The sequence below is a fragment of the Xyrauchen texanus genome, chromosome 10 (genome assembly GCF_025860055.1).
Source record: "Xyrauchen texanus isolate HMW12.3.18 chromosome 10, RBS_HiC_50CHRs, whole genome shotgun sequence".
Taxonomy (NCBI): domain Eukaryota; kingdom Metazoa; phylum Chordata; class Actinopteri; order Cypriniformes; family Catostomidae; genus Xyrauchen; species Xyrauchen texanus.
This window is the reverse complement of record NC_068285.1, coordinates 4299536-4312524: the sequence shown is the minus strand read 5'-3', so window position 1 is coordinate 4312524 and position 12989 is coordinate 4299536. Positions and strand designations below refer to the sequence as shown.

The following is a 12989-nucleotide window of genomic DNA, read 5'->3' as shown; positions in this document are numbered from 1 at the left end:
GTGGTAAAGTCAAGCCCTCAACTTCCTGTTCCTGTTTCTCCGTTGCTCTTGCAATCAGCCTCGAAAGAAAAAGAAGTCAGGGAGATCTCCAGAGACGTATCTGATAGTGAAATTTACCTCATAGAAACAGGGAGAGAGACAGCACGCGATGTAGAGTGTGGAACATTTGGCATTTGGAGAAGACAGGACATTGGCAGAGAAGAAGAAAGAGAGAGAGGAAGAGCTGTTAGAAAAAGACTATCTTCCTCCCTCTCTCTCTCCCTCCCCACCTCTTTCAGACTTACTAGACGACATGAGTCGGATCTATAACCTCAAGCCAGTGGGCTCTAGGAATGCGGTGTGTATCAGCGAACGGTCTAGTGAAATTCCAACAAACAGTGGTAATATACAGGGGAAATACAACCCCATCAGACACACACCATCTCTGGACATTCTGCCAGAAACTGCCAAACTGTGGAACCATGAGACGGTCAAAGATGTTGACACAACTGAGACAGTGGATTCGACAGATGTTCAGATGGTACAGTGTCATGTGGAACGTCTGCAGCTTAAGGAACAGGAAGCAGAATATGGTTCCCGCAACATCAGAAAGGCACAATCGAGTGGTCAGAGCAGTCTGGCCACAGAACAGGAGATTAGAAGGCCCGAAGGACAGAAGAGACCAGATATTCTCAGAGAGATGCAAAAATCACAAACCCCTACCATCCCCAGATTTCCACAAGACCAACAGAAAATTCAGATATCTCATTCCAAACCCCAGCAGCTCAGGTCATTCACAGTCAATGCCCAGAACACACAATCAACAGAAAATTCTCTAAAGCCCTCAGGACAAGGCAACGGCCCTCTATCATCTTCCATCTCCTGCACCCAATCTTCTTCCCCCTCTCCACCTCTCTTTTCCATCAGGAGTGCCTCAGGTGGACCAGGAAAGAGAGGAACTACCATCACAATTACCCCCAGGAGACCTGGAGGAGCATCCCCTTCTGGAGGGACCCCCTCTCCCTCCAGAGCAGCGCCCCAGGGCCAAGCACACAAACCAACCTCCAGTGTCACCAAAGAAGCTGGGAAAAAGAAGTATCCCACAGCAGAACAGATTGAGGTGATTGGAGGGTACCAGAACCTTGAGCGGTCATGTTTGGTAAAGAGCAGAGGGACACCGAAAGCTGTGAGTAAATAGATCTGGTTTTGCTTGACATTAACAATGAGATGCTGTGCTAATAATATCAGAGGAAGGCAAAACTGACCAGAACATACTACGATTAAACCTTAAGATATTTATATTCATATCATTCCTCAAATTGTGAAGTCAGTTTTATTTATATAGTGCTTTTCACAATACAAATAGTTTCAGAGCCACTTCACAGAAAATACTGTCTCAGTGCCCTCAAATGAGCAGGCCAAAGGCTCTCTAAAATCCCTAAATATTTTGGGTTATGGTTTATTGGGGATCTCTCTTTGTAAAGATGACAATGACCAAATATGGGAATCAAAGTGTGTGACCTTTCATTAGTTGTGTCAAAATATCTTCGTCGTCTTTGATGGTGACCAAAGCAGTTGCTCAGCATTAAGCCTGGATTAGGCTTATCTCTCATGCCATCATAGTTCACAGGTAAAGACACAACCTCTCAGATTACACATTCAACTGCTGCAGAAAAAAGAGCAGCATCAGAACATGCCTTTGCAAAATAGATGCCATCTTAATCATCATTATGCATGTGCATTTGTTTGTGGTTAGCAAACACAGAAATTGCAGAACATGCCAACTGACAAGCTCTATATAATTGTCACAACATTTTATTTAATGAGTTTAGGGTTAACCACCAAGGGTTAACTACCATTGAGTTTAGGGTTACATAGGCCAAGTGGTTAAGGCAATGAACTACATCATGATGGGTGTTGTAGCTCAGTGGCTAAAGCTTAGACTGGGTAATTAGTTGCTGGTTCAAGCCTCATAAGGAGCAAGCTTTGAGTTATCACTATTGATAGCATGGCAAATCATTTAACCCTAGGTTGCTGTCGGGGGATTGTCCTTGTTATATGCTTACTTTAAGTCATTTTTTTATTCATATAGTATTGTTATACTTTTTTTGCTCACAAGTCATTGTCACAAGTGTGGTCACAAGTAATTTAAGCAGCAAGTGTCAATGGGGTTGATACCCCGTCACTGCTCTGAATTGGGTCATGATGCTTTCTGGCACCTCTCGAGCCCAGAAACCACAAACACAAGCATCTTTCTCTGCCTTGTCTGCACGCACACGGCCACATGCTTGTCATCCCCTCCCTGCCTTTGTCAGTTGTTCACCCCTTCTGATGCAGACACACACAATTTTGGAAACTTTCACTTCTGTCAAACTCTGTATAAAACTTTTAGCAGAGTTTGCCATTTAAAATTTGTTTGTGAGAGACATTTGTTCTTGCTGTGATCTTCTGGTGTGTGGTATTATGTCAGTACTTGTTCCTACTAAACAAAGATTTTTGGAATAAGTGGGACATGGCAAACACAAAGAAAATCAGTAGAGCAGAAAAAGAGAGAGAATTTGGCAGGGTTCTCCCATGAACAAAAGAATGACCTTTTAATGTAGTTGTATTCACAGTGAGTTAATAGTTTTGGTGATTAGTGTGTTCACATGCAGCATCTTTTGCCAGCATTTGGAGTCAACTGTACATGCAGTGAACACAATTATTAAAATGTGGACCTTTGAGATAAATCTGGACCACAAGCATTTGTGATCATTTATATTTTAGAAGTCTTGAGACAGCTCTTTGGCTACTTCCTGCTCAGTGCTGTCTCACTTCCTGTAGCACAGACATAAGATAATGCATTAAACCAACAGCAGACTAGCCTCATTTCATAATTTTATCAAAAGTCTCAGTCTTCATGCCTGACATTATCACATGTTAATGTGTTTTGTTCAGGAGTAGCCAAGTTTGAATAGTTCAACTTTACCACCTGTTACATCCCTGGATGTATTTATTTACATCTGTGTTTGTAGTGTGTGAATTGTCACTATTTGGGTTTGATCTATCCATCCATTTCTCCTATTATCTCTCCCACTTTCCTCTGAGAAGGTATTAATTACTGCCACCTGTTTCCCATTACCATCATGGAGTCCTGCCTGCAGTGATTGGCCACTAAGAGGACTGTTGCTCACATAAAAAGGGGAGGCAGAAGGTGAGAAAGAAGGCATGTGTTGGCAGCAATGGTTGTGAGCTGCTTAGAGAGTTTGCATTGCAAGCAACTGCTTGCACGAATAGAGACCGCAAGTTGAGGGTTTAGCCTCCACGGGAGAATTTTCATCCTCCTGCTCCAGATAGTTCTCTTTCATCTGTGCTGGTGTTAGTCTGTTGTTGACGAACTACAATCTTAATGTTCTCCTTTTATCTATTGTAATTTAGCTGTCTTTTGTTAAAGTATTTTATTATATTGGGAAATTTAGTAGGGAGGTGGTGCTGATTTATTAAATGTTTTCTCCTGTTTATTCATAGAGGTTTGTAGGGAAGTCCTGAGTTTTTCTTTTGTGTTTAAAAAAAAAAGTTATTTTCCCTCTTAATAGAAGATTCTTTTTTTGTTTTGGCATATATCACTGCCTGAAGTTTATGATTTTCCCAATATTGTTATGCAAAATAAACAAATCAATATTTGAAATGACTGTTGTTTATTTGTGTATATGAAGTGTTTTGGCCAGAGACTAGAAATGCATTTCTTCCTCCATTTATTTTTACCTTGTTGCTCTCTCCCCTGCCCCTAGACTTGGGAAAATTGTGACGCACCCTAAAGTTCTTAAATTTTATAGTTTCTCTACAGCATTTGTGTGTGTCTTTGCTTCATTACCCCAATTTACACTTTGATTATCATCTGATATTCTTCATAATTCTTTACATATTTTCGTTTTATGTTCTATAACTGTAGAACTCCTTGAGACTTGCGATCAGTTTCACTGATGGAATTAAGGGCTGTTTTTTAGATTTCGTATAGTCTAATAATCAGAACTCCTTGAGGGACACAAATTGAGGTATAGTAGAACAGACTCCAGTGGGCAGTTTGACGTCATTCCTGGTGGATTGACTTTACTGACTCCTAATCTCTCAGCGGGGGGTCATAGTACACTTTCCTCATTTGATTCTTAAGCCACTATATGCCCCCACCCCTTTCTGTGTTGTCATATGTGTTTTAATGCATTTTCTGCTATCATTTAGCTCAGTTTCTCTCTGTGAATTTCATTACAATGTATGATGTACCATCTCTGTTCGATTTCCTCTATGGTGTTGTTATAAACTGAGCAGATTCTGGTTTGGCTTGCTGTTTTCAAACTGAATCTGCCCCTTCTTTGACTGAAATCAACTGCTCTGAACCCATTCTTGTTTTTTTGTTTCTCATATTTCTAAAGTTTGACTCTTCTCTATTTAACACTTTGTATTGTATTCTTGTGTGCACTTGACTATTCTGCGTTTGATCTTTTGAATTTGACTGTTTCACATATCATCTGCATCTCTTCAACCTTTGATTTTTCTGTATTTCACTCTTCAGTATTTGACTTTTCAACATTTGACTTCTATTTTTTAATCTTCTGTATCTCACTCTTCTACATTTGTCTCTTCCGTATCTCACTCTTCTACATTTGACCCTTCTGTTTCTCACTCTTTTACATTTGACCCTTTTGCATCTCACTCTTCTACATTTGACTCTTCTGTATCTCACTCTTCTACATTTGACCCTTCCGTATCTCACTCTTCTACATTTGACCCTTCCGTATCTCACTCTTCTACATTTGACCCTTCCGTATCTCACTCTTCTACATTTGACCCTTCCGTATCTCACTCTTCTACATTTGACCCTTCCGTATCTCACTCTTCTACATTTGACCCTTCTGTTTCTCACTCTTCTACATTTGACCCTTCCGTTTCTCACTCTTCTACATTTGACCCTTCCGTTTCTCACTCTTCTACATTTGACCCTTCCGTTTCTCACTCTTCTACATTTGACTCTTCCGTATCTCACTCTTCTACATTTGACCCTTCCGTATCTCACTCTTCTACATTTGACTCTTCCGTATCTCACTCTTCTACATTTGACCCTTCCGTATCTCACTCTTCTACATTTGACTCTTCCGTATCTCACTCTTCTACATTTGACCCTTCCGTTTCTCACTCTTCTACATTTGACCCTTCCGTATCTCACTCTTCTACATTTGACCCTTCCGTTTCTCACTCTTCTACATTTGACCCTTCCGTATCTCACTCTTCTACATTTGACCCTTCCGTTTCTCACTATTCTACATTTGACCCTTCCGTATCTCACTCTTCTACATTTGACCCTTCCGTTTCTCACTCTTCTACATTTGACCCTTCCGTATCTCACTCTTCTACATTTGACCCTTCCGTATCTCACTCTTCTACATTTGACTCTTCCGTATCTCACTCTTCTACATTTGACCCTTCCGTTTCTCACTCTTCTACATTTGACCCTTCCGTATCTCACTCTTCTACATTTGACCATTCCGTTTCTCACTCTTCTACATTTGACCCTTCCGTATCTCACTCTTCTACATTTGACTCTTCCGTATCTCACTCTTCTACATTTGACCCTTCTGTATCTCACTCTTCTACATTTGACCCTTCCGTATCTCACTCTTCTACATTTGACTCTTCCGTATCTCACTCTTCTACATTTGACCCTTCCGTATCTCACTCTTCTACATTTGACCCTTCCGTTTCTCACTCTTCTACATTTGACTCTCCTGTATCTCACTCTTCTACATTTGACACTCCTGTATCTCAATCTTCTACATTTGACCCTTTTGCATCTCACTCTTCTACAGTTAACTCTTCCATATCTCAATATTCTACATTTGACCCTTTTGTATCTCATTCTTCTACATTTGTCTCTTCCGTTTCTCACTCTTCTACATTTGACTCTCCTGTATCTCACTCTTCTACATTTGACACTCCTGTATCTCAATCTTCTACATTTGACCCTTTTGCATCTCACTCTTCTACAGTTAACTCTTCCATATCTCAATATTCTACATTTGACCCTTTTGTATCTCATTCTTCTACATTTGTCTCTTCCGTTTCTCACTCTTCTACATTTGACTCTTCCATATCTCACTGTTCTACATTTGACTCTTCCGTATCTCACTCTTCTACATTTGACTCTTCCGTATCTCACTCTTCTACATTTGACTCTCCTGTATCTCAGTCTTCTACATTTGACCCTTTTGCATCTCACTCTTCTACATTTGTCTCTTCCGTTTCTCACTCTTCTACATTTGACCCTTCCGTATCTCACTCTTCTACATTTGACTCTTCTACATTTGACCCTTCCGTATCTCACTCTTCAACATTTGACAATTCCATATCTCACTCTTCTACATTTGACCCTTCCGTATCTCACTCTTCTACATTTGACTCTTCTACATTTGACCCTTCCGTATCTCACTCTTCTACATTTGACTCTCTTGTATCTCAATCTTCTACATTTGACTCTTCTACATTTGACCCTTTTGCATCTCACTCTTCTACATTTGACTCTTTCGTATCTCACTCTTCTACATTTGACCCTTTTGCATCTCACTCTTCTACATTTGACCCTTCCGTTTCTCACTCTTCTACATTTGACCCTTCCGTATCTCACTCTTCTACATTTGTCCCTTCCGTTTCTCACTCTTCTACATTTGACTCTTCCGTATCTCACTCTTCTACATTTGACCCTATTGCATCTCACTCTTCTACATTTGACCCTTCCATTTCTCACTCTTCTACATTTGACCCTTCCGTATCTCACTCTTCTACATTTGTCTCTTCCGTTTCTCACTCTTCTACATTTGACTCTCCTGTATCTCACTCTTCTACATTTGACTCTTCCGTATCTCAATATTCTACATTTGACTCTTCCGTATCTCACTCTTCTACATTTGACTCTCCTGTATCTCACTCTTCTACATTTGACCCTTTTGCATCTCACTCTTCTACAGTTAACTCTTCCATATCTCAATATTCTACATTTGACCCTTTTGTATCTCACTCTTCTACATTTGACTCTTCCATATCTCAATCTTCTACATTTGACCCTTTTGTATCTCAATCTTCTATATTTTACCCTTCTGTATCTCACACTTCTACTTTTGACTCTTCTGTATCTCACTCTTCTGTATTTGACTCTTTTGTATTTTAATCTGCTGTATCTCATTCTTCTATATTTACCCTTCTGTATCTCACTCTTCTATATTTTACTCATCTGTATGTCACTCTTCTATATTTTACTCATCTGTACCTCACTCTTCTATATTTTACTCATCTGTATGTCACTCTTCTATATTTTACTCTTCCGTATCTCAGTCTTCTATATTTGACTCTTCTGTATCTCACTCTTCTGTATTTGACCCTTCTATATTTTACTCATCTGTATGTCACTCTTCTATATTTTACTCTTCTGTATCTCACTCTTCTATATTTTACTCATCTGTATGTCACTCTTCTATGTTTTACTCTTCCGTATCTCAGTCTTCTATATTTGACTCTTCTGTATCTCACTCTTCTACATTTGACTCTCTGTATCTCAGTCTTCTGTATTTAACCCTTCTTTATCTCATTCTTCTATATTTTACCCTTCTGTATCTCATTCTTCTATATTTTACCCTTCTGTAACTCACTCTTCTGTATTTGACTCTTCTGTATTTTAATCTGCTGTATCTCACTCTTCTGTATTTTACTCATCTGTATGTCACTCTTCTATATTTTACTCTTCCATATCTCAGTCTTCTATATTTGACTCTTCTGTATCTCAGTCTTCTATATTTGACTCTCCTGTATCTCACTCTTCTACATTTGTCTCTTCCGTTTCTCACTCTTCTACATTTGACTCTTCCTTATCTCACACTTCTACATTTGACTCCTCTGTATCTCAGTCTTCTGTATTTTACCCTTCTGTATCTCAGTCTTCTGTATTTTACTCTTCTGTATCTCACACTTCTACATTTGACTCTTCTGTATCTCAGTCTTCTGTATTTTACCGTTCTGTATCTCATTCTTCTATATTTACTCTTCTGTAACTCATTCTTATATATTTTACCCTTCTGTATCTCATTCTTCTTTATTTGACTCTTCTGTATTTTAATCTGCTGTATCTCACTCTACTATATTTTACCCTTCCTTATCTCATTCTTCTATATTTACCCTTCTGTATCTCACTCTTCTATATTTTACTCATCTGTATGTCACTCTTCTATATTTGATTCTTCCATATCTCACTCTTCTATATTGTACTCATCTGTATGTCACTCTTCTATATTTGATTCTTCCATATCTCACTCTTCTATATTTTACTCTTCCGTATCTCATTCTTCTATATTTTACCCTTCTGTAACTCACTCTTCTGTATTTGACTCTTCTGTATTTTAATCTGCTGTATCTCACTCTTCTGTATTTTACTCTTCCATATCTCAGTCTTCTATATTTGACTCTTCCATATCTCAGTCTTCTATATTTGACTCTTCTGTATCTCAGTCTTCTATATTTGACTCTCCTGTATCTCAATCTTCTACATTTGTCTCTTCCGTATCTCACTCTTCTACATTTGACCCTATTGCATCTCACACTTCTACATTTGACTCTTCCGTATCTCACTCTTCTATATTTGACTCTCCTGTATCTCAATCTTCTACATTTGTCTCTTCCGTTTCTCACTCTTCTACATTTGACCCTTCTGTATCTCACTCTTCTACATTTGACTCTTCCGTTTCTCACTCTTCTACATTTGACCCTATTGCATCTCACACTTCTACATTTGACTCTTCTGTATCTCAGTCTTCTGTATTTTACCCTTCTGTATCTCATTCTTCTATATTTTACCCTTCTGTATCTCACTCTTCTGTATTTTACTCTTCTGTATCTCACACTTCTACATTTGACTCTTCTGTATCTCAGTCTTCTGTATTTTACCCTTCTGTATCTCATTCTTCTATATTTACCCTTCTGTATCTCATTCTTCTACATTTTACTCATCTGTATGTCACTCTTCTACATTTGATTCTTCCATATCTCACTCTTCTATAATGTAATCATCTGTATATCACTTTTCTATATTTGATTCTTCCATATCTCACTCTTCTATATTTTACCCTTCTGTATCTCACTCTTCTACATTTTACTCATCTGTATGTCACTCTTCTATATTTTACTTATCTGTATGTCACTCTTCTATATTTGATTCTTCCACATCTCACTCTTCTGTATTTGACTCTTCCGTATCTCACTCTTCTACATTTGACTCTCCTGTATCTCAATCTTCTACATTTTACTCATCTGTATGTCACTCTTCTATATTTGATTCTTCCATATCTCACACTTCTACATTTGACTCTTCTGTATCTCAGTCTTCTGTATTTGACCCTTCTGTATCTCACTCTTCTATATTTGACCCTTCTGTATCTCACTCTTCTATATTTGACCCTTCTGTATCTCACTCTTCTACATTTGACTCTTCTGTATCTCAGTCTTCTGTATTTTACCCTTCTGTATCTCATTCTTCTATATTTACCCTTCTGTATCTCATTCTTCTATATTTTACCCTTCCGTATCTCATTCTTCTATATTTACCCTTCTGTATCTCATTCTTCTACATTTTACTCATCTGTATGTCACTCTTCTACATTTGATTCTTCCATATCTCACTCTTCTATAATGTAATCATCTGTATATCACTTTTCTATATTTGATTCTTCCATATCTCACTCTTCTATATTTTACCCTTCTGTATCTCACTCTTCTACATTTTACTCATCTGTATGTCACTCTTCTATATTTTACTTATCTGTATGTCACTCTTCTATATTTGATTCTTCCACATCTCACTCTTCTGTATTTGACTCTTCCGTATCTCACTCTTCTACATTTGACTCTCCTGTATCTCAATCTTCTACATTTTACTCATCTGTATGTCACTCTTCTATATTTGATTCTTCCATATCTCACACTTCTACATTTGACTCTTCTTTATCTCAGTCTTCTGTATTTGACCCTTCTGTATCTCACTCTTCTATATTTGACCCTTCTGTATCTCACTCTTCTATATTTGACCCTTCTGTATCTCACTCTTCTACATTTGACTCTTCTGTATCTCAGTCTTCTGTATTTTACCCTTCTGTATCTCATTCTTCTATATTTACCCTTCTGTATCTCATTCTTCTATATTTTACCCTTCTGTATCTCATTCTTCTATATTTTACCCTTCTGTATCTCATTCTTCTATATTTACCCTTCTGTATCTCATTCTTCTACATTTTACTCATCTGTATGTCACTCTTCTATATTTGATTCTTCCATATCTCACTCTTCTATATTGTAATCATCTGTATATCACTTTTCTATATTTGATTCTTCCATATCTCACTCTTCTATATTTACCCTTCTGTATCTCACTCTTCTATATTTACCCTTCTGTATCTCACTCTTCTACATTTTACTCATCTGTATGTCACTCTTCTATATTTGATTCTTCCACATCTCACTCTTCTGTATTTGACTCTTCCGTATCTCACACTTCTACATTTGACTCTTCTGTATCTCACTCTTCTGTATTTGACTCTTCCGTATCTCACACTTCTACATTTGACTCTTCTGTATCTCAGTCTTCTGTATTTGACCCTTCTGTATCTCACTCTTCTATATTTGACCCTTCTGTATCTCACTCTTCTATATTTGACCCTTCTGTATCTCACTCTTCTATATACAACTCTACTGTGTTTCACTCTTTCATATCTCACTCTTCTATGTTTGAATCTTCTGTCTTTGACTCTTCTGTTTATCTCACACTTCTGCACCACTGAAGCAATTGGCTTTAGTCAAATATAAATCTCATGACTGTTTGCACTTCACTGGGTGGCATGTGTTGTTGTGGGTGGGCACATTCTCATGTTTGTACACACACAGCTTGTCCTGTGTCTTAGCAGTCTGATAATTTTCAGAGTAGATGAAAACAGAATGTAATGTATGTATCTGAAATAATTAAGGTGTGCTGTGGTGTGACTGGAAAAATTATTGAAACTTTATCTTGGAAAACAGTTTTGGATATTTTGATCTTCTAGCCGTGCTTAGGACCTGGTTAGGGGGATTGGCATGAGATGTTATAATGATTCAATGTGTCTTTTCAGATTCAGCTTTTTCTCAAAATCATTCTCTTTCAATTTTTCAGGTGAAGGTGTGTTTCGATGACACTCAGCTGGAGAAAGTTTGTGAGTACCCTTCAGAGGACTGTGTGCTTGCATCCCTCCCCTGCTCTCCTCATCCATGTCCAGAAGACAGGAGGGAGGAGGCTGAGGGACAGGAGGAAGATGATGATGAGGAGAGTGGAGCGTTTGTGTCCCAGAGTGGCATGAGTGTGTGCACAGGAAGGGTTAGATTTCTTAAAGTGGGTCAGTTCCTTCTCGATCACATTATCAAAATAAGAAAGTAAACAAACTCTGCAACAAAAAAAGCATGTTTGTGCTTTTAAAAACGAATTTGTCACATCATAGGACTATTACATAAGATAAAATGTTAATAAAATGGTAAAAACTTGGAAGAAATGGTGAGCAATCACAGTAACTAAAACATACACTTTCCCTTTTGCACATGTTATACATTCATATAAATGTTAACCCAACTTTTAACGTTAAATGAAGATGCCTGTGTTATTTGTCAACTGCCCAAAATCAGCTGCATGTTGTGTGTGTGCATATGTAAACTATTGCATTTGGGTGTTTGTAGAATAGCCCATGCATGTTTGCTTTACAAGGTAAATACAAAGTTCTTATTCGACACTTCATTTCACCAAAGGTTTATTACTGTCTTTATATCATTGCAATTATATCATGCTTGTTTGGTGATTAATATATGAAAGTTTTGCCTGAAGTTAAAATATAAATAGTATTTTTTTTTTATATTAATCACGAACATGATTTTTCTTTGCATGATTTTGTGTATGCCTGCAGCCATGATTTTGTTATTTCTTTGTAACGTTGTGTCTCTTTCTTTTTCAGATGAATCCTGCAAACGTTAGCTGTCTGTCTGCATGATGAACAATGGTAACTTTTAGTTTTTGAATGAGTTTTTATTTAGTTCTGCTTTTCATGACAGAGGATAGAGGAACTTTACAAGAAATGCTCTAGAAAGCATCTTTAATCTGTTCACACATTTACAGGACAGAAAAGTTCTGAAAATAAACTGTGCAGTACAGTCATTTTGAGTGCTGCTTAGACTCACAGAGTGATGTGCTCAGGTCCTACATTTGAAGTCAGAAATGTACATACACTTAAGTTAATAGTTTTTTAAAACTATATTAGCAAACTATAGTTTTGGCAAGTTGTTTGGACATCTACTTTGTGCACAATGAGCAATTTTTCGAATAATTGTTTACAGACCGATTGTTTCACTTGTAATTGACTATATCACAATTCCAGTGGGTCAGGATTTTGTATTATTTATAAATGAAAATAAAACCTGAGCGCTCTGATTTGAGGAAAGAAAAGAAATAGAACATTACTTCTGGTGAAATTGAGCCATATTTCAAATATCTCTGTTTATTCTACTCTGAACTGCAGGTCACTGCAGGATACTGTCATTTGTAGAAGAGTTGACTCTTCCACTTTTTGTGAAAGTATGATTTTGGATTAATAAAATCTTAAATATTTTGATGAAACTGTGTTATGAATGTGCTTTGGTATAAAGACAATAAGATCTTTTTTTTTATCATGAGTGTTACATAATGTATATTTAATAGACTGTTTTGTGAAATACTTGACACAAAACTGCTCACAGTGCGCCACCTGCTGGTTAATAACAGTAATGACAAGTGATTGTTCACTCAGAAAATCACATGGGCTCTAGGAGCTTTAAACAGCTTTATACCAGAAGTGCCTTTGAATTGGTACTTTTAGGCCACAATTGAGTTTTCCAGTAAAAGGATGCATGTTTGTAAATGTAGTTCAATGTGATATGACACATAGCCTATA

The 12989-nt window shown here is 37.5% G+C and overlaps 1 protein-coding gene across 3 annotated transcripts; it reads left to right on the top strand.

The window, feature by feature from the left end:
• The first annotated feature begins 65 nt into the window (after positions 1-65).
• LOC127650859 (phostensin-like) lies at positions 66-12639 on the top strand. Of its 3 annotated transcripts, none has more exons than XM_052136494.1 (3): positions 66-1165; positions 11192-11231; positions 12018-12639. In XM_052136494.1, the coding sequence occupies exons 1-3, from the start codon at positions 293-295 to the stop codon at positions 12035-12037; spliced, it is 933 nt and encodes a 310-aa protein (XP_051992454.1). In that variant the 5' UTR covers positions 66-292; the 3' UTR covers positions 12038-12639. The 3 variants fall into 3 exon arrangements, with proteins under 3 accessions (XP_051992454.1, XP_051992453.1, XP_051992452.1); XM_052136493.1 differs by having other exon boundaries at positions 11192-11411; XM_052136492.1 differs by lacking the exon at positions 12018-12639 and having other exon boundaries at positions 11192-11993.
• Positions 12640-12989: the final 350 nt, after the last annotated feature.